Source organism: Sinocyclocheilus anshuiensis, unplaced genomic scaffold (assembly GCF_001515605.1).
Source record: "Sinocyclocheilus anshuiensis isolate Anshui unplaced genomic scaffold, SAMN03320099.WGS_v1.1 scaffold758, whole genome shotgun sequence".
NCBI lineage: Eukaryota > Metazoa > Chordata > Actinopteri > Cypriniformes > Cyprinidae > Sinocyclocheilus > Sinocyclocheilus anshuiensis.
In genome coordinates this window covers 1,492,828-1,516,030 of record NW_015548126.1, presented here as the reverse complement: position 1 = coordinate 1,516,030, position 23,203 = coordinate 1,492,828, and the positions used below count along the sequence as shown (strand labels likewise).

Below are 23,203 nucleotides of genomic sequence, written 5' to 3'. Positions count from 1 at the left end.
GAGCCACAACTAAGAGAGCACCGCAGAGGTAGGACTCACAGGAAAACAGGCCGTGAAAAATAATAGACAAAGATTATTTCAAGTATTCTGTCCATACTCAGCTAGTAAAATGCCTTATTATTAGAGGAACATTTAGGATAATGAGAGAGAGACCGAGGCTGATAATAGACATTGTGAGGTAGCATTAACCACACAGCAAATTAAAAGATTTTAAAGCTCCTGTAGATGACAAAGAAAGATGGCATTCAGATGATAGCTTTGACATTTCAGTGGGGCACATTTCTGGGAAAATTAGATGTCGATTTCAACCGTGAAAGTAAAAAAAAAGAAGGAAAAAGTACCTACCGTTTGATCCTTTAATAAGTTGTTATATACATCCAGCAAAAGAAGGAACTGTACAAGCACATAGGCTTGCATCGCAGGGGACCATGTTGGATCATGAGGCATTTCCTCTCCTGTAATCTGATTGGAGAATGAACAAAGTTTTGTAGTAAAAAAAGTAAATAAAGCTACCAAAAAAAAAAAATCAAATATGAGATTTGTCTGAGAATCTGAGAATGAGAATCTGCAGTCTTTTTTCACCATTCAACAAAAATGGCAATATGTATTTTTCTTGGCTACCACTTAGCAGAATAATAGCACTATTATCTGTTATGGTGTGTGCACACCAAAAGCGAAGTGAATATTGTGTTTGTAGCAATCGCGTCATTTTTGCGTCATTCGCCTCATTCGCGCACCCAATTTGCATCATTCACATCGCCCGGTGCGAATTCGCATCTATTCGCATCTTTGCATTGACTTTGTATGTAATCTACTCGCGCAAATAATTACATTCGCTTTTGGTGTGCACACACCATTAGTTATCAATACAGCATGACAATAGCTTTTGTTCAAAGTGTGTTGTACAAATGCTTTTAAGACTATACAGTAAATGGTTTTAAATGGTTTCTAGCTGTTCCAATTTGCTTAATTAGAGCCATTAGTTAGTTGTCCAAAATTCAGCAGACCACCTTCAACCAGCAATAAACCAGCTACTATGCTCGCAAAGCCAACTTTAAGCAGTAAAATAAACCTTTTTTTTCAACAGGAAGTAGCTTTTTAGGTGGTAGATGGTTTTACATGGCTGTTCCAAGTTGGTTAATTTGCACCATTAAATTGTCAAAGAAGGTCTAGATTGTTGATCAGAGCTGGTACAGCAGGCCCAATGTCTACTTGGTTAGAGAAAACCAGCTTGACCACCATATACTGTATGTATATATATATATATATATAGGCCTGCTTAAAGGGGTAATATGATGCTGCTAAAAAGAACATTATTTGGTGCTTTGCGTTAACATCTGGGCGGCGTTATGCAAATCTTCCCACATCGTGACGTAGACATGTGGGGGCGTGTTAGAACGAGCCGTTTTAGGTAGGCGTGGCTGACTCTTAACTTTTATAAAGAATATCTCTTTGGATTTGAGACTTTAGTCTTTGCAACTTTACAGATCTTCTTTATGCACCAAGAGCTTGTAACACTCCAGAGAGAAAGGAAAAATTGAAATCGCATCATATGACCCCTTTAAGGTGGCCAGCAATAAACCACCTACAATGTTCGAAAAAAAGCCAGACCAACTTAAGTTTTTCAACAGGAAGTGGCCAAATCTAACTATTTATCCTCACATATATATATTCCTATGAAACATTTTAGGACTCGCTATTTGGTCGATCCAATACTTCCCCATTAAATCATAGTACATAAGAAAATTGCATCACTGTTTGGATCTCGACCTAAAATAACTCTGCTTCATACATCAGTGTTTTTGGACATGAATCATTGAGAACTTGATCACTGTTGATTTCCTAAGAATTCCTGAGGCTGTCTCAGCTGCAGACACGTGTGGGTTTTCCTCACACCAGAACCCTGGTGGCTGCACCGCCGCGGTGTTCTGCTTTCCCTCAGAAATCAACACATCCGAGCCGGCCTCCCTCACTCCTACTCTCCTCCACTCCACAGGAGAAACAACAGGCACACCCCGGTCTGCATCACCGAGGGCCTTTCAAGATATTTCTGCTCTCTCCACATGTTTAGGATCACCAGGGCCCACTTTGAGGTGGCTTTAATTGTAACATGGTGAGAGCGACAGAAAAAGAGGGAGAGACAGGGTTCCTCAGAGTGTGAAACTGCGTCTGTTAGTATGTGGCACAGTCAGAAGTGTTTCAAAGCAAACCACCGCTCTCCTGATGAGAAGACTTCAAAACCTTGTCGTAGGCCTGCTGTTTGATCGGGCCCAAAAAAGCTTGCCTTTTTAAAGACGAGTGAAAATGAGCCTATTGTGCTTCAGCCCACAAAGGCGGTTAAGATTAATTTGGCAATGGCACACACTTGTAAAGCCTGTCTGAAACGAGTCTGTTTTTATGTGAGAACTCGGGGAGTCATTGAGAGACCTTTTTTCCTGTTACAGAAACAGCAGGTAGTAAACGACAAGGTGAAGAACAAAAGAGTTTCCAATTTAAACGTGAACGTGAACATTTCTGCACCACTAGCAGATATGGAACTGCTAAAATCATTTCCAACCAGTTTTCTTAAATACTAACTCCACTTTCCATTGAAATTAGAACTAAATTAGAATATTTTGGAAAAGTGTTTTTCCACCATGGTCCATAAACTATTCTTTTATTAAAAATAATTTAAACTACTGTTCAAAAGGTTTTAATGTTTTTGAAAGAATTATCTTATGCTCACCAAGGCTGCATTTATTTGATCAAAAATACAGCAAAACATTAATACATTTAATATTACAATTCAAAAGAATTATTTTTATTTTAATATATTTTAAAATATAATTTATTCCTGTAATAGCAAAGCTGAATTCAAAATTTTTTTTTTTTTTTATGATCCTTCAGAAATAATTCTAATAGGCTGATTTAGTGCACAAGAAACATTTCTTATGACTATCAATGTTGAAAAGAGTTATGCAAAAATATTTTTGTGGAAACTGTAATATGTTTTTTTCAGAATTCTTTGACGAATAGAAAGTTCAAAAGAAACATTTTTGAGCGTTCCAGAGTCAAAGTCTTCACTGTTGGTTTTGTTCATGCATTTTCATGCATAATTGCTGAATAGAAGTATTAATTTCTTTAAAAAAAAAAACTGAACCCAAATTTTTGAATGGTATTTAAAAAGGACATCAGTTTTTTCCCTCCATTTCATTCCATTTTAATTTTCTATCCTAGAAATGTAGGAATTTTAAATACATCCTCAATTCATTTCAGAATAGCATGCAGACTACTGTTTCATCAGAATAAGAAACATCTTGATAAAGTGGAGGAAACAGAAAAAACAAAAAAATGATTTCCCACCTGGGGTATATCAGCGATGTCTCCCAGTCTTGGTTTTCCTGGAGTCCAGCCTGGCCCTTTAAAAATGACGGACAGCTTATTTGAAATTCCTTCAGCTTTCCAGAACCTCTGCCATAGGTACGGGTAATAAAGGAACTTTAGAGAGGAAAGAAAAGAAGAATGAGGCTATAAACCATACATGGCACATGCATCCTTAACATTAAGCGACCTCTTTAATGCTGCATTACCTAAAATGACTTCTCTCAACTATGACAATGAAATACTACCCTTCTGATTTGTATTTTATTCATTTTTCAGACTTTTCATCTCACTTATTTGTTTATATTTCACCGTAAGATAAACATTATTCTAATTCATTTTATTCATCATCATCTCGTCCTCGTGTCTAAAAGCTTTTTGTCACACACATCAGATCACTCTTACTCCAGACCGCCACAGGAGAGCACCGAAAAAATAATCAAACACAACCTCCATTTGGTTTTGCAGAACTCTTTCACTTCTCATGAGCCGTATGTTTAAAGTGGAGTAATAATGTTATGGTTACAGAATGGCTTTTCCACTAGCACGGTAATGTGAGGAGAAGCCCAGCTCCCGGTGACTCTGGTCGGATATTTACATCTCTAAAATTAGGCCGGTCTGATACACTAGAGTCCATTATGTGAAACCCAATTCATCTCCAGTGTTGATATTTTCACTAGTCAAAGGTCTTGATAAAATGTGGGGGCAAATTAATCTAAACATTTTGTTTATGAATGATGTAAACTTGGATTTCATACTGTGATCACTGAGCCCATGTATGTTACAATAATACCATAGTAAAAAACTAACCCTAAAACAGACATCATGCAAAACTTGAAAACAGGATACATTTTACTCTGAGAAATAAGGAAATAAAGTATTTTACTAAAAATAACAAATTAAAAATATTACTGTAATATTAGTATTAATATGTCAATACATGACAATAAATTAATTAATTATTAAATTAATAATAAATATATCTTTATTAGAATTTATACAAAATTCTGACTAACCTCAACAGTCCAGATTTCAAACGTGCTGATTGGGTGTGTGAGCCCATAGACAACCTTATCACTTTCAGGAGCGAATGTACCTATGATGGAAAGAAGCAGAGAACATCACATTTTCAAAGTGACTTGCATGTGTGTTCATACATCACAATTTACAAAAAAAGTGCATTACAGATCATTTGTTGAGAAGTAACCGGCCTTTTGTGCTTTGTGCCATTTTTATTACTCCAGACAGTAGAAAGACGACATCAAATAATAGGGAGAGAGAGTTTAATGGATGCATGTGCTGCTAGGGCTCATTTCCATTCATTTTCAGACAACAACTATTGGTTGACATTTTACTTACCAAACATCCTGTCCCATATGATCAGAATTCCTGCATAATTCTTATCGATGCAATATGGATTTCGCCCTGTGAATTCATGGTCAAATGTTACTGATTCACTTCATACATAATCACTGGTCATTATGGCATCTCTGTTAACAGGTGTAAAATGTTTAAGGGTATAGCCAGTATTAACAGTGTTACTTAAGTCACATGATAAGATCTCAATGACAATACATGCTTAGCTTTTGACCCACAGTGATAAACTGAGCAATACCAATGCGCTATGGGAACAGTGCAATGCAACTCTACTGTCAAAGATAATAATGCTTACCATGATGAACTCTGTGGTGGCTGGGAGTATTTAGGATCCACTCCAGAGGTCCAAGATCTTTGACCAGCTAGTGACAGAAACACAAGGTCACAGATTATATTCTTACAAAACCTTCGAGTTACAAGGATGCAAAGCACCATAAAATATGATAAAAGTAGTGCATGTGACTTGTGTGCTACATTCCAAGTCTTCTGAAGTCATATGTGACTCTGGACCACAAAACCAGTCTTAAGTCGCTTGGGTATATTTGTAGCAATAGTCAAAAATACATTGTATGGGTCAAAATTATCGATTTTTCTTTTATGCCAAAAATCATTAGGATATTAAGTAAAGGTCATGTTCCATGAAGATATTTTGTAAATTTCCTACCGTAAATATATCAAAACTTAATTTTTGATTAGTAATATGCATTGCTAAGGACTTCATTTGGACAAATTTAAAGGCAATTTTCTCGGTATTTTGATTTTTTTGCACCCTCAGATTCCAGATTTTCAAATAGGTGTATCTGAGCCAAATATTGTCCTATCCTAACAAACCATACATCAACAGAAAGTTTATTTATTCAGCTTTCAGAGGATGTATAAATCTCAATTTTAAAAAATTTACCCTTATGACTGGTTTTGTTGTCAAGGGACACATATGATTATTTTTATATAGCGTAATATGACAGTATTCACTGATGATCTGAATCAGTTGATCTAGTTCACAAAACCCATCTGATTGATTATCACTGAATAATGACCTAAATTTGGATCCGTTTCTGACGCAAGCCACTTTTATAGTGCTTTTATGTCATTTTTCAGCTTGAAAGCTTGCATGGGCAAAAACGACTAGAACATTCCTTCTTTTGTGTTCTACAGAAGAAATAAAGTCATACAGGTTTAGAATGACTTTATTGTAAGTAAATGATCACAGAATTTTCATGTTTTGGTGAACTCTTTCTTTAACCTCATAATAACTATTTCCTTTCATGCATGAAGGGGCAACAGCAACAGGTCGTTCCTATATGCAGTATGTAAACCACAGACAAAACACCAAAAGACAAATGATCACGGGTTAGCCCATTGTCCTCCTTTGACATTTTTCATATGGACAGGCAGACCGAATCTTAATATTAGTCTTACATACAGCATGTGATTAATTTTCCCTATTGAGTGCCTTGTCTTTATCTTGGCTTCAAACGCTGAAGAAATGTGCTCTTAAGGGATTGTGGAACCTTGACTGGTTCAGATGTTCACAAATGTACTTGGAGACATCATTAATACATAGTGTTTTCTTATCTGATGAGCTCGGTCGAAACTCCGCTAACTACGGAAAGAGAAAGGTGGCCAAATTTCCAGATGGAAAGAACATTATTTATAGATTGGAAGTAAAACAAACATTACATTGGATTAGAAGACGCATATAGAAGCCAATGCGCCTGATAACACATGCTCATTAATATGCGTGCGTGTCACTGCACAAGCTTTATGGCGAGTTAAATGCACACATACACACCCCGTGCCTTATTTTACCAGGATATAAACATCCATTTGAGCTTGATGAGGTATATATCGCAAGTGTTAGAGCCGACCATCAGGTTTTTTACTTGAGTACTTGATTTCTGACGTCTGCAAAATGGGAACAGCTCAGCGTAAGTGAGCGCCATATTTCAGTGGGCCATTATTTTCATGTAATGAGAGATCTGGCAACAGCTGAATTCTATCTTAAAAGAAAGGAGCTCCCTCACAATTTAACTCGCGTTCTAATGTTGGATGAGGACTGGGAACTCGATGCCAATAAATTACACGACATCAAAAAAAGCCTATAAAGGGAGCATAAATTATACCCTTCAGAAAACTGGAGACGTGAAGACTGTTTTCACTAATAGAGCTCTACAAGATGGAAGTGATTCCAAATCCATTTCCCAAATGATCCCCGAATGTAAAGTCGATACTGAAGGCCATTTAAATGGCAAATGTAAAGCTTCTGTTTGGAATATTTCATAAAATCTCAAAATCTCATTACTTATGATAGACTGTGGTATTCAGAACCACAGAACGGGCAAAATTACAAATGGTTAGAGTTTTGAAAATGGCTACACATGCTATGAAACTTAACCTGGAACGGTCAAGAAACTGCTTATAATATGTTACTAAAAGATTAAAAATAGTACTAAAATGTGCTAAACAATTAGTAGAGACAAATCTCACAGTACCTCAGTATGAATCCAGAACTGATAGAGCAGGTTAAACTGTATGTGCACTACAAAAACTGACGGAGGGACCATCAGCGCCAACGGAAGGTAAAACGCCTGATAAAACACATCAAATATTATCACTTCATAATAGGCCATTAGCTACACTGTTAGAGCTCATTAACTAATGATCTATCATGTATCATGCCAAAATTATCACAGATTAATTAGTGAGATGCAGGTACTTCATACCCATGAGGAAAACTGCTGGGTGACAGACTGGCGTAGTGCTGTCGACAGATTGTAGTATTCAGAACTGTGGTGAACCTGATGGGCAGCCCACAGGATGTTTAACTCTGAAACGACAAAAAGAGAGACAGATACAGCTGAATGATAGTGTTGAAACATTGTGGAGAATGTGAATCAATGATAAGCAGCAATGAAAGAGACTCATTTATATATTTTGGCTTTAGACATTTTTTATTCGCAAATGCTCCACATTTGACCTGTGCTGGTTCTGGTGCTATATTAAATCTCTTGCTCTTTCTGGACTATTGAGACAGCAACTGTTTTGTAATTTACTGGTCCTCAAAAAAAAAATTTATATATATATATATATAAATTCAGCTTAAAAAAGAGGAAAGGAACCATCTTTTTGGGCAGTAAGATTTGTCTGCATCCTTCTGAATATCCACCAGGAGAAAGAAAAATTTACCTAAATACAATGAAACTCCAAATGGAAATATTTTTAAACATTTATTCTAAAAAATAAAATAAAATAAAATAAAATAAAAAGTACCTGAAGTTTCTGTGGATTCTAGCATTTGCAACATTTTGACATTTTCTCAATAAAATACACCATGTTAAAAAGAGTTAAAAAAAAAAACCTCCACCAGATTCTCAATAATATTCTGGTCCCTTGATACGGCTCGAGTACCTCCTTCAGTGGAAGTCTACTATTGTCTAAGCAAGCACCTCTAATGAGGCTGCAAACACTGTCAAATCTCTTTAGAATTTTTCTTTGAGATAGTCGAAGGCCTTGTGTAAGTGTGAGGTCTATCAAATCTAAGAATTGGTGAAGTTCCCGATGAAACGCTGCGATCCAGCTGACAAAACACACCGTGGTGAGAGTGCAAGAACGAAACCTTCCTCTCTGCCAGTAGGGTTCTGCTGAGAAGTTAAAATCACCAGGCCAGCAAAGTGAGCAGTCAAAGCTTTCCATTGAGAAAACAACATCAACCTGTCCACTTAATCCAGATAACAGAACCATGGAAGTGATGCTATGTTTTTACTCACACACTATGCATTTTCAATGCATTTTAAGTGCAATGCAATTATATATAAATAATAATAAAATAAAAATAGTAATGTTACAATAAAAGTGTAATTTTACTTGCATCACCAAACAGAATTGCAAACAAAATGACATGAAAATTTGTTTTCCCTAAACATTCCCCCTTGCTATTGGTTGAACAAACAGATAGTCCCGCCCCAAACGAACGCCATTGGTTGTTCTGACAGATAATTTTTAGTTGTCTCTGCATTTCACGCTGATATACAGTGGTGTGAAAAAGTTTTTGCCCCCTTCATGTTTTTTTACTTTTAAGTGTGACAAATATGCAAACAATTAAAAAAACAGGAAGGGGGCAAAAACTTTTTCACACCACTGTAGATGTATTTTACATTAAAAATATATACAATTCAGCTTTAAATTCCAAACTTTAAGTGAAGTATTGCGTAAGCTAATACTACTTTTTTTTGTAAATGACACTCTTTAGAGCTTTCTGCTTCAAATCAAGAGATGAAATGAGAGGTTTTGCTCAAAACACACCCGCAGAGCTCCAGTCATTGCTTGAGAGTGTGTGAGCCCATGTTTTCACCTCCTAGGGCAGAGCAGTGTAAGATTGATGTGGGGTGTCACCGGTAGGAAGTATGTTCAGTTAGGCCTCATTGCAATCCATGTCCTCGTGCGCCGACCTCGGCTGGAAGCCGCATAGTTTGGCAGGCAGTATTCAGAGGGGAAGAGCTTTAATGATGAGAACCTATGCCACAGAAAAGACTTTCCCATCATGCCTGAAGACCATGGTCTGCTCAGACACGGAGACAGTGTTCTTTTCTCAAGAATACAGGGATAAACAGCATGGTTGCAGAAAAAGCTGTGTGTACTATAAAAGGATATAAAAGTATTAGTTTGGTCCCAACACTTGAGAGATAACATACAACTGTAGTTAATTCATAGTCACAATCATAATTTGCTAGTTCGTTAGAGTGGAATAAATAATAATAATACAATTATTATAAGTGAAACAAAAAATGTATTATTATTATTATTATTATTACTTTTGATTATTCATTCTGCGCTACACAGATTTTTGTCCAATCAATATTATTATTATAATTATAATAATTATTAGTAGTAGTAGTAGTAGTAGCGATCAAATACAAATATTTGTAGCACAGAATGGGTCATCAAAATTATCAATAATATCATACAAAAAGGGTAATAAAAATAGAATTAGCATATACAGTAGATGACCTCAAAGCTAATATACCTGGGGCCTGTTTCATAAAACAAGTTTACCAAATAAGCCAGGCTTATTTCAGTTAGTCTGATTTATTTTGAACCAAATCAACTGACAATAATTCAGGCTAACAGAAATAAACCTGGAGCCTGTTTTATAAAACAAGTTTACCAAATAAGCCAGGTTTATTTCAGTTAGACTTGTTATTGTCAGCTGATTTGGTTCTAATCAGAGTCAGATTTAATTCAAAATAAGTCAGACTAACTGAAATAAGCCTGGCTTATTTGGTAAACTTGTTTTATGAAACAGGCCCCTGGACTAAAAATGTAATTATTATATTTTATTATACATTATTATTGTATATTATATTTTAAAATATCAGAAATGATTACAAAAATATATATATAATAAATAAATAAAATTTTAGTCCAGGTATATTAGCTTTGAGATCATATATATGCTAATTCTATTTAGCAGTTTTTGTCCTTTTTGCATGATATTATTGATAATTTTAATTGAACAAAAATCTTTGTAGCACAGAATGAGTCATCAAAATGATCAATATCATGCAAAAAGGGTAAAAACTTCTTAATAGAATTGGCATATAGTAGATGACCTCAAAGCTAACATACCTGGACTAAAACTTTTATTTATTTATCTTTATTTATTTATTTTATTTATTTATTTGTTTGTTTGTAATCATTTATGATATTTCCATACATTTTGAGATTTTTTTCTTAAAAAAAAAAAATTTCTTGCTCATGCCAAACTCACTGCCACATTTCTAGTACTTCTTAGTCATGGTTGCCAGGTTGTTGTGGTTACTAGGATTACTACAGTAGGAGCACTTGGTGGTTTCTAGGAAACTTGCTAAGGTGATCTGAGTACTCGCCAGGTGGATATTTACTGGCCCAAGGCAAAATATTCTCAGTTTCTATCTAAATTGATATCCAAACCATGCCATGACATTCTCAGAATGAACGTATGAAATTCATGGCTTTTACGTATATTTTAAGCACAACAAAATTCACCTTAAAGTTCAGGGTCTATTGTTCTTAAATCGCTCTTATCTATAAACTCTGGTGTGAATGCAAAGTACAGGAACAGAAATGTACAGACTCACATGCAGTTACATAAGTCACGGTACATCTGTAACAGTAGATATGAATTGGGTGAGAGGCCTTTACACAAGGTGAAGGGTTAAACCAACAACAAAATACACTGATTATACCATTGTGCATTGCAGCTCACAGTTTAAAGAGTACTGTAGAAATATTATGAAAGAAACAATAAATTCAATCTCTCTACTTGCAAATATGTTAATGTATTTTTAATGTGCTAAACATTTGCACTTTCAAAAACCTAATTATAAAACTATAAGGGACCAAGAACACTTGGCAGTCAAGCTGTTTTCATCACTTGCACTAAATAATGAGTTTTCCCTTTTTATCTAACATGCGAATATCCCCTCACTTCTAGTGCCACCCTCAGACTCGCTCCTACATGATGCCACGGGCCTCGCTGAGACTCAACTTAGCGAGAGACTGCATGCCATGTCACTCAGGTTATCAATGAACTGTGAACGTCTGGGTAGAGTGGACAAGCTGTCTGCGAACAAGAGAGGCCAACACAAACAGTCAGCCGAAGCAACCAAAACCATGTCTGTCACTACAACACTTCACAATGTCTTCGCTCACAGTCAAAACTGCTGCTGGAGACATTTGTAAAAAGAATGGTATATTTCAAATGACACCACACATAAATAATCATGGCTGATATTCAGAAAAAACAGTGCGTTTGTTAATTGTTAATAAACAATAGATTAACGCCATGTCCACATACACGGGAGTTTTTCCTTCTTCCGTTTTAAAAAAAATCTCCGTCCACGTGAAAACGCAAACGCATGCTATGAAGCACTGTAATGAGCATGCCAAACCAACAGGTGGCAATATAATCTCAACCGTAAAGCCATGTTGGCCAATCAGAAGCATGAAAACGTTTCCAGTAGGCGGAGATAACAGCACAGGCTCCGACGTCACAAGCCAAAAACTCCGGTTTTGCTGTCTACACGATAACACTGCAACCGGAGTTTTTGAAAATCTTCACCCAGGCAGGCGTTTTCAAAAATGTTCGGTTTCAGTGACCTGGTGCTGCGTTTGCGCGTGGACGAACGGCCAAACCATGTAGAAAAAGCTGCGGTTTTAAAAATAGCCGCGTTCGTGTGGACAGGGCCTAAAACTGAGCAATAAAAACTGCATACCAATGTACATTTTGAGGTATACTCACACAGGAGCTATAAATACTATTAAAGTGTGAGAATTAACTTGCGCTAGTCTACAGATGCGCGTGGCTTCGGCAAAACATTCGCGCGACCGCTGTCAAAATAATTGACATGGCCAATCAAATCAAAGTTGGCGGGGTTTCCTGTCCACAGAAGCAGACCTCGAATTCCTGCGCAAAGCGTCAGTTTAACGTTGAAAGAGTGCAAGGTAGGATGGAAGCTGCAAATCATTTAATATTAGTCAGCTGTTTTATGATAGAAATGTTAAATGACAGACCGCTATATCCAGTGATACAGCTCAATTTTTTTTCTCAAATATGGCCATTTTGAGAGAGAGAGAGAGAGAGAGAGAGATAGAGAGAGAGAGAGAGAGAGAGAGAGAGAGAAAGATTAAAGTTAATTAATTAATGACAGAATTTTCATTTTTTGGGTGAACTAACCTTTTAAATATATATAACAGTATATATAAATCCCTAAGTAGTTAATTATTCTAAAGAAGTAAAGAAGTAGCAAGTCACTTTTTTGTTCCTGATGAATCACTTGAATGAATCACTTGAATGAATCACTTGAATGATTGACTCAGTAACTCACTCATAAAGATAGTATAATTTTTCATGTATTTTCTTAACATATTCTATTACTAAAGGTAATGATTACTTGTTTATGTTGAGTAACCGCTCTGACAGATTCAATGAGTTTAAAGAGCCATTAGATTGCTCATTAGATTGATTCATTAAAGGGCTAGCTCGTAATAACTGTTGAATCACACTACACTAGCTGTGATGTATGCTTTTGTTTCACTAAAAAGAACTGGTTTAAATAAGTAATTTGTTATTGAATCAGATTACATGTTATTACTTTCAGCCTGCAAGAAAAACGCAAAGTAAATGTGTTTTTCTCACCATAAACTGGCAAAACACTGCCTTTTTTTTATCTTACAACATTTAATTAGGACTGCAAACACAGATAAAATGGCAACTTTTGCCTTGTGGTTGTAAATTCATCAGTGGGGTCTGCCACTGAAATTCAGTGCAGGAAACACTGGCATACAGTAAATTATCAATCTTGGTATTTTAAGATTAGATATCAAAATCAAGTTCAAACGAAGATTGCGATTAATTATAAAAATATTTTTAACCAGCCCTACTTCACACATGGCTCTATCCTGAATGATAAAATATTAGACACAGCAAGAGACATTCCTCAGACTGACTTGGTCTGGCCTCGTCCAAAAATCACATACACACACTCGCCTACAAACACAAGTGGCTGATTTGCTGGACATTGTTGATATTATTGCAGGGTCCCGGGGGCGCTCGTTTGAGCCCTGGCTCTACATCCTGACCGGTTCGATTCTTTTGTACGCCCTCCAACCAGCACGGCCGGGGACTTCCAGAGGCAGAAGAAGATTTATGAAGCCCCCGTGGCCTGGGGTTAAACCCCGCTGCCTTCCACCAAGAGGATTCCTTTTCAAAACAATAACATCCAGTCCCGGCCTCCTTTGGGACGGCCCGCAGCGGCGTTGACGCGATGTGTTTGTCTTGACAACTGCCGCCGTCTGCGTAAATGCTAAACGTGTGCCACTACTGTATCCTGAACCTGATATTGAGAGGCTCCATATGTAAACATATGTGCTACTGCAACCTTTTGCTACTGGGAAAAGCTGCCTTTATTTCCTTTTTATGACTTTCTGATTCCAGTTACAAATGAAAAATGTGCAAATAAAGCTAAACCTCTGTACTGTACAACCTTCCTCTGTGCAACTTTACAAGGTTACATCAGATGTAATATTTACTCATTTTGCCCCAAGCATATCCAATGATGACAGCCACAAAATAGCATTTCTAACATGATCAAAGTTTAGTTTTGGAAAACCCAGTGGTTAAATTGTCATAAACACCTTTCCCACTGTAAAACATTGAACGGGGTGAGGTGATAAAGAATGTAACATTACGTACTGCCTTCCATAACTTGTTTATAGTTTCTCTTCGGCTTTATGACCCTCCCTACCCCCTGTCTAAACCTATAACATCTAACCTCAACCAAACCTCAAACTACAGTAGAAAGAATGACACAATATGACACTACTGCTAGACTGCACTTTAGCTAAAAGCGTGTCTTAGAAAACCAGACAATATCCTCCTAGGACGGACCAAACGTTTCCCAAAGTCTCATTATTCAAATGTCTTTATGTAACTATAAAAGGGGAGGAATTAGGGACTTGAAATGCATGTTGCTTAACGAAATTTGGGCTTACAAGAGTGTGTCCTGATCCAAAGACCTGCAGGACTTGTAATTAATCTAAAGACGTCATGCCACACATATATGAGGAACAGAATGCAACCTTAGGCCAAACTAATCACCAAAACTACGGTTATTTAAGCGAGTCTGCCATCAAAAGCACTCCAATCTGAGAGCATTACTGTAGGAAAATCAATCTTCTGAAACTTTAGGGGATGCAATGAAACATTTACTGAACAAAACCGGAGAAAAAAAATGACTGTTAATCTGAAGAAATTGGGGGGAAAGAGAGTGGGGGGGAATAAAAATTAAGCACAATTTAAAGCAACACCTTACCCAAAAATGAACATTTCCTGGAAGTTTACACACCCTCAGGCCATCCAAAACCATCAGAGGGAAAAAAAATTTATCATGTAGAAATGTATCATTACATCACTTGCTGACCTATGCAGTGAATGTGTGCAGTAAGAATGAGGGTTCAAACAGCGGATAAAAACATGAATTAAAGTCTTGTGAATTGAAAAGCTGTATGTCTATAATAAACAAATCCATCATTAAAATGCTTCTAACTTAAAACCACTTCTTCCTGCTAAAATACAAGTCCCCTATCCATAATATTGCTTTCTCTAGTGAAAAATCTGTCGTGTCTGATTTAGGAGAGAAATGCGAACAGATCAAGCACAATATATAAGCAGAAACAGCCCAAAACAGTTCTAAATAAATATATCAGTGGATTTTGATGTGAGAGGACAACAGAGAAAGGACTTTTCACTGGAAGAACTGTTATTATGGACTATAGACTTGAAGTGAAAACGCTTTGATTTGTTTCTTACAAACATGCCATTTTCACTTCAAAAGATGTTAACTGGATTACTTGTGCGTTATTGTGGTGTTTTTATCAGCTGTTAGGACTCTCATTCTCAGAATGTCTTTGTATTTTTCAAAATCCCAAAACTTTTCCAGGTTTAAATTACAGCAGATCCTCAATCCCGGATTTTCAATGTGGTCTCAGACTTCTGGAGCCCACCGTACATCTTTCATTGCTCATGACTCATGAAACTTAGAAATGAAAGACTAACTTGATGAAGCCCTAATGCAACAGCAGCCACCGTGGCCTTCCTGTCAAAAGCCCATCGGGTTTCTTCGGAGGGTTGAGCTGAGGTTTTGGTGGAGCTCTTTGGAAATAGTAGCATATGGGGACCAGAATCACTGCTGGTCTGCCTCCACGAGTGCGAGAGAGCAAACTGAGCTACCACCGCTGTCAGCGAGCCGGCCGCATTCAATCTCACTACGTTATATTTTATTTCATGAACACTGAAATGTCAGCTATACAATCAAAATGGCAACAAATATCTGTTTGTTTGAATGCAAAAGTACTCCTTGTAGACAGTGCAATTGACCATATTTCCTATTGCACATTGGGGACCGCAGCTATTTTAATACACTTCTCTGTCTACGGATTAAAAAAACAAAATCTTGATGCGTAAATGGATCCAGAAGACCATTAACCTAGTCCGGGCTAAACCATAAACCTCGTCTGGCACATGTTGCCAAAACCGACCGTGCGGTCGGAAAGCCAGCCCTGCTACACTGGAGTGTGGCATCGCTATAGAGGAAGACATGGAAAGGCCAAACACCACCAAGAGTCACAATAAAGGTTTGCAGGCAACTGGAAAATAAGGCAACATGTGGAAAAAATGTGACAGAGAATGACAGAAGAGAGCAGAATGAACGCATGCAAATAGCTCACGCAGAAGCAGATGCCTGGACAACATCAAAAACCACCAAAACCAAACCGTAGCCTTTGATTTATGAGGATATGAATTTCTAACAATATTAAAAGGCTACTTCAGACAAGGAAAAACACCTACTTTACAAATTGGCCTTAAATTTAAGCTTGAATTTAGTTTTAAATGTCATTCAAGACAGCTGTGATAAATTACATAAAAACACAATACAAATTTTAAATGCTACAGATATTATATTACAGATATTACAGACATTTTAACAGATCCCTGCATGCCTATATTATCAAAAAAGGGATTTTTCTTTTTTTAAGTTCTTAACTTGTGTGGGTGAAAATGAAATTAATAAAAACGATCAAAAAATTTTCCGATTTTACAATGGCACTAATTAGGGTCAGTATAGTTTTATAGTGGTCATATTTCTGCATTTATGCCCCTAAAATCGTTTTCTCATGCTAGAATAAAGATTTATAGCTTACAAGTCCCAAAAGAATAGAGCTTTAGATAAAAGCTTCTGTGCACCAACTGAACCAAAACTCAATATGAAAACTATTCAAGGACCATTAGCTAAACCTTAAGACCACCCGCTGTAAACCCCTCAAGTCAGTGGTCAGAAGTGAAATCTGAAATAACAAAGGTGGACATGTGGTTTAGTCAAAGAGCTGGTGCAGGTTTTTGGTCATCAAATAATCAATTTTCATTGATTAAAAAACTCATAATCAACATATTTTACATGCAATGCACATAAAAATAAATGTTTTAAAAAGGTTTCTATATATTTGTATTGCATTTTAATGTGGTAAATTAAAATTTTTACTACTAATAACACTTTCTTAAAATATTAATAATTCTTAAATATTATTAATAGTTTACACAAAATGAAAATTTCACCACCCTCAGGTCATCTAAGATGTAGATGAGTTTGTTTCTTCATCTGAGCAAATTTTGAGAAATTTGGTTTTAAATCACTTGATCCTCTGCAGTGAATGGGTGCCGTCAGAATAATTGTCCAAACATCGCATAAAAGCATCACAATAACCCACAAGCAACTGCTTTGTAATGAACAAATCCATCAATAAGACGTTTTTAACTTCAAACTGTTGCTTCCATAATATTCCTTTCCCCAATGAAAGAGTCATCTAGTCTGAATTATGAGTGAAATATGCACAGATCAAGCATTGTTTACAAGCAATACTAAACAAATATGTTGGTGGAGACTGATGTGAGAGGACAACAGAAGATGGACTTTTTCACTGGAGAAAGCATTATTATGGATCATAGACTTTGGATTATGGATTCTGACGGCACCCATTCACTGCAGAGCATCTGTTGGTGAGCAAGTGATGCAATTTTAAATTTCTCTAAATCTGATCCAATGAAGAAACAAACTCATCTACATCCTGGATAGATACGGGTGAGTTTTGGGTGAACAATTCCTTAACATAAAGGAAAAATTAAAAAAAATATATTATCATTAGGTTATTGTAAATATCCCCAAAATCATCTCAAAACTTTCATTACTGTTGTCTGTCATCATACACTCTGTCTAAGTTTTAAAATAGAGAACTTCTTGAATGCTGGTTGCAACAATTAAAATAAAGCATGACCAGATAAGTCCGATTCATTAACAAATGACACTTTTGAGTCAGATATTTATAATGAAATGGTCTAAAGACTCACAAATCATTCACAACAGAATCAGAACCATTAAATTCCTTACAATTCCCATTGCTACTTCGTTCACATCTCAGATTCTTTTCTCAGTAATATTCTCTGGTTGTAAAAGTATAGAGGCTAAACTACTGTAACTATAAAAAAAAAAGAAAGGCCATTATGTCTAGGTCTTTTATGAATTATAACCATACGATATCCAAAAGAAGTCATCTCGGACAGCGATGGAACAGAAAACTAGACAAATAATTTCCTCTGACTTCAAAAAGAACAAATTGGGCACAGGAGACCTCTGACAAAAATGACATTTCCGACTCGGAGCAGGAACCCAGGACAATGGAAAACATAACACGACAGCCACAAGCACCTAATCACTTTATTTAAGGGTCCAATTTAATTCTGGAAGGATGTAATTTAAAAAACGTCCTGCCATCGTATCAGCATTAAATCTCAAATGGATGGAATTGGTGTAGCATATGGTAAGCATACTTCAGAAGCAAAAGGCAGTAGCTTGTTTTTACCTTTTCACTCGGAAGAAACTGAAGTCAATGCCCTAGCCTCTGACACAGTGTAGATGTTTACTTGTGTAATAGAAGAGGACATGGGGCAAATTATTGAGCAATGCACATTTGAGACAACGAAACAGCCTGTAAAATTTTATTTTGGTAAACCAAAACTAGGATTACGCTTTTTTTCTCCTCCAGCATACTGCAGAGCTGCTTCCAAGGACAAGATCCAATGTCTCAAGACAGAAAACTGTTGAGAAGCAGATTTACAGTCTATGGTAACAAAGTATGTTTACTGGCAATGCTGTTCTGCGACGGCTGCTATTGAAGAAAGAAGAAAAACAGCACAGCACTCAAAGATTACAGCTGTGGCAATGTTATCCTCTGTTTGGACACATGTCTCACGGCTCTCTGCCTGAACTCTCATGCTACGCAAACATAAGTGTCTTTTGCAATCGCCTACTTCTTGACAGATTGATATTTCAAATGCGCAGCCAGATGAAGCGTTTCACCTAAGATGCATTTTCCACATCTGGATAGCCGATAGATTATACTGTATATAAATGTGTTTACTGAAATATGGAAAATAAAAATCCTGAGGTAAATCAAAAACAGTCATAGGTTACTTGCATTTCCAAGTTATGAACTCGCAAATGTAGCAAGACATATGATCCTTGAGGGTCAAAACAACATTATCACGGAACTAAACCAGCCATTAAATTAAAACTAACTAAAAGCTATTTTATGCATGACAATGAAAAATTTTAAAAGTTCATTTTTGAGTTCTGGACACAAATGTGGGCTAGAAGCACGTTTCGAGGGATGGCAAGAATATCAGTGAATTATGACCTAAATTTTGGTCTGTTTTTCACAAAAAAACATTTTTTTGTCTTTATATCACTATTAACCATATGGAAAGCGTTTTTATTAGTTGTAAGAATGCTATTAGTACTAGATTAAAGCATCAAATAAATCTGAAAAATAATCATTAAAATTCACAAGAAGAAAGTAGCACATCCTGTAAAAATGGGAATGTTACGATGTTCCATTTTTACATTCAGCAAACTCCTTTAAAGCAGTTGGATGGATATAATAGCAGTGAATTTGGCAGGACATTCACATACCGTGGGCAAACCGATGGAACCAGTAGTATCCCATGTCCACACCAAGAAACGCAAGCCACCACGTCCAAGCTGAATCCCAGGGAAGCTCCAATAAACGGAAGTTGTTCCAGACATAAATATAAGCTGACAGTTCCAAACTTCTCATCACGAGCCTTGAGAAAGACACCAAAAGAGCTGAATTAAGTTACATCAGTAGAGCCCATCAGCAGATAAACAAGTCTATTTGATGGAAACTGCATGAGTAAAACATGAAATAACATTAGATTTGTTGTCAGTTTCTTTCTGTACTCAAAACACTGCATAATCTCCTAGTAAGGTCAAGTGTCATCTGATATAGAGCATGACTATCGACAAAATCAGGTTTTGAAATCGAAGACTTTCTTATGTTTCGTAACGATAGACATTTGAAGGACCTGTGAGGTGAATCTCACACAACTCACTGAGGCAGACGGGACATCATGCCTGCAGACAAAGACGTGATGAAGTCGTTTAACTTGATGCGAGGGCCATCTGTCTTTAACCATCCCAACACGATCTCCAATAATATCAAACCAAAGAAATATGGTGTGGCCTACAACACAGAAAAATCATAAATCCTGCTATGAATGAAAATAAGAATAACAGTTTCTATAACTTTAAATATTGTTAATACTCTTCCCTAACCTAGTAGTACATCTGATGAAAACTTTTAAATGCTGCATCTTAACATAAAAGATTGAGTCACGTTCTGCAAATGTTACACATGACTTTCTGTAACAGCCCTAAAAGTGCATGTCAAACTAGGCATAAAAATGCAACACACTAGGCGTCTGTTAGCAAATAATGTCCTTCCTTTGCATAGGTATGTGGAGTTGTTCTGTAACAAAGTCATGGGTTCAATTCCCTAGAATGCATGAACTATTAACATATAAAGAGGCATTGATACGACCCAGAATTTTTAAGATGATAATTATTTTCATGTTGAATATCCAATATTAAAATTCTATATTGCCTACATGTATTAAAAACATTCCTGCAGCTGTACAGCATGGTGCTAGCAACACCAATGTCATGGGTTCGATTCAGGGATAAGTGATCAAATGTACACTTAAGGCACATAACTTTATAAATACAATACAAAAATCTATCTGTTTTATAATTAATTATTTCTATACATACATAGTATTTAATTTATTAATTTTATATAGTTAATTTCATATATTATATATAAATTATTTAGAATTTCAAAAATATCCTTTATAACTACAAATTATTCAATACTAAAACTGAACACATTAAAAAACTAAAACCAATCATACTACAAATGAATATGGCCAATAAGGTACAAATATACTGTATTGTGCATCCCTAATAATGTATACCCAATGTAATGCAAGCTGGATAAAAGTGTCTGCCAAATGCATACATTTCAATGCAAAGTATATGCTGGATTTGAGCATATGGAATTGGAAGGTTCCACTCGAGTTGGACTCTTTAAACTTCTGTAATTACCAATTTTATAATTTACCAGCAAGCTTTATCTTTAAAGATTTGGATGTAAAGGAAGTTTTTCAGGATTTCTTCAACTTGGATTACCCATCAAAACCTGGGGCAAATCACAAAAGACCAATTAAAAACTTAACAGATGTGGTGCTGGCAGTACTCTGGGTCACTCTTTGCAGTGTGAAACCCGAGACTCACTTTCTCACATGCAAACACACGCACACTGAACTGAGAGAATGTGGGGGGACACGACAGTATAGAGTAGATCTACAGGTGGAACGGGACATGTGCTTATATATGTGTGTGTGTACAAGTGAACTGAGGCAGGATAGACCACTTGGGAACCCCTATCACAGGCAAACCTGGACACATCTGGCTGCCGACTGCAGCGAAGCTCTGGCTGCTAGTGCTATGAAACCTACTATGTATACGAAATTCAACCTAATTAGATATTTAACTTCAGTGAGCTATGCTGTTTGCGACAAGTAAACTATAGGAATATGTGCACTTCAATTTCAAAGTTTTGAGAAACTTATTTTAACATTTTTTCAGCATGTTTTTTTAAAGAAACAAAATGAAAACAGCTATTAGCCCTGCAGTAACATATTTCAAGCTTGCAAAAATTGTTGAGGGGGCGCTTAATAGTTGTATATAAAGCTGTGATTGTGGACTCAGATCTCACCAGGAAAAAAAAAAAGACATTTGTGAAGCAGATGTTAGTATTTTAGGTTTTTTCTTCAGCTTTCTTGATCAGATTCTGGACGGTTCATGTAACTTTATACACACAAAAATGCAAATACATTCAAACTGTTTTTTTATGAAATGTACTGTCAATTCAACGTTCTTTATCCAAATTTCGAATACACACTTTTTAGTGAGATTTTATTGTTTCAACTTCGCTTTTATCGCCTATCAGTGATATGTGGACAGTCTAAACAACAGGTTTTAATTATACTACAAATTCAAACTTATGAGAGAAAAAATCTAAAACGTAGAGCACAAATTCATGTATTGACCAAGACAATAAAACACAAGAGAATTTCTATTGTCTCACCCACACACATCAAGAGACAGAAACTTCAAATAAAGTTCTGCAGGAATGGTGAGCGAGGCAATTTAACAAGTGTGTGTTTGTGACAGAATTACAACAATTAGGATTCCTGCTGTGTGGTTAATTGCAATTTCTCTATTCATGTGTTTATGGAGGCCTGTAAAAATGTGAGTGTTTTACCTCAAATAACAAACATGTGTTGATTTGAGTGCAGCCAAACCAAAAAACACACATATGGGTCTGTTAAAATGTAAGGAACGAGCTCCCCGCTGTAGGGCTTAAAATCCTGAACAGGTGGCAGACTTATTTTCCAATTGTTGCAGGCATGGTGCTCACTGTTTTGCACGTTAATGAAAATTAAGAAACCGCACAATTAAAGGTACAATATGCAATTACGGCATCATTTAAACCTGTGGTATCAGACGTGTTGTTAGAAAACATGGGTGGAGAGACACCATTAAAGTCAAAAAGATCATCATGTCAAAGTATTTGACAGCGTTTGATAGTGCAGTAGTAATAATACTGACGAAACCCTGAAGAAAGATGTTTTGTTTACAATAATATACTGACCATATTATGAAACCTGCTTAACAACATGCTTTATACTGTATACACACACACACGCATATGTATTTATATTTGTGTGTGTGTGTGTGTGTGTGTGTGTGTGTGACCCTGGACCACAAAACCAGTCATAAGTAGCACGGGTATATTTGTAGCAATAGCCAACAATACATCGTCTGGGTCAAATTTATCGTTTTTTCTTTAAAGGGTTAGTTCACCCCAAAATGAAAAAAGGTCCACACCAAGAGGGAAACGAACTTGAGTTCGATTCAATCGAACCAAACAAGACAGGTGTGAATACACCCTCAGAAACGTAGCAATTACATCGGTAAAACAGTCCATGTGACATCAGTGGCTCAACTTCAATTTTGCGAAGTTACGAGAATACTTTTCGTGCGCAAAGAAAACAAAAATAACAATTTATTTAACAATTCTTCTCCCTCAAGTTACATCTTCCGCCATTTTGGAGAGTACCCAAGAACGTAATCAGCGTTGTTTACATTCGAGGGGGAAAGTATGCGCATGAACGTAATCAGCGTTGTTTATGCTTAGGGTAAAGCGTGCGTATGCATTGTTACGGGTTTGGAACGACATGAGGGTGAGTAATTAATGACAGAATTTTCATTTTGGGGTGAACTAACCCTTTAATGGCAAAAATCATTAGTATATTAAGTAAAGATCATGTTCCATGAACATATTTAGTACATTTCCTACTGTGAATATATCAAAACTTAATTTTTGATTAGTAATAAGCATTGCTAAGAACTTCATTTGGACAACTTTAAAGGCGATTTTCTCAGTATTTAGA

At 36.3% G+C, this 23,203-nt stretch overlaps 1 protein-coding gene across 2 annotated transcripts in view; it reads right to left on the bottom strand.

Annotated features, from left to right (window-relative positions):
• Positions 1-23,203, bottom strand: part of agmo (alkylglycerol monooxygenase) — a 32,496-nt gene that overhangs the window by 7,532 nt on the left and 1,761 nt on the right. For both annotated transcript variants that reach the window (XR_001636001.1, XM_016507778.1), the window contains exons 2-10: positions 19,739-19,869; positions 19,299-19,450; positions 7,461-7,564; positions 7,230-7,325; positions 5,033-5,099; positions 4,720-4,785; positions 4,377-4,456; positions 3,343-3,477; positions 346-462 (exon numbers count right to left, since the gene is read on the bottom strand). Coding sequence is in view for 1 of the 2 variants with exons in the window: in XM_016507778.1 (XP_016363264.1) it covers positions 346-462; positions 3,343-3,477; positions 4,377-4,456; positions 4,720-4,785; positions 5,033-5,099; positions 7,230-7,325; positions 7,461-7,564; positions 19,299-19,450; positions 19,739-19,869 (948 nt within the window). In the remaining variant the exon portion in view is untranslated. The remainder of the gene's footprint in view (positions 1-345; positions 463-3,342; positions 3,478-4,376; positions 4,457-4,719; positions 4,786-5,032; positions 5,100-7,229; positions 7,326-7,460; positions 7,565-19,298; positions 19,451-19,738; positions 19,870-23,203) is intronic.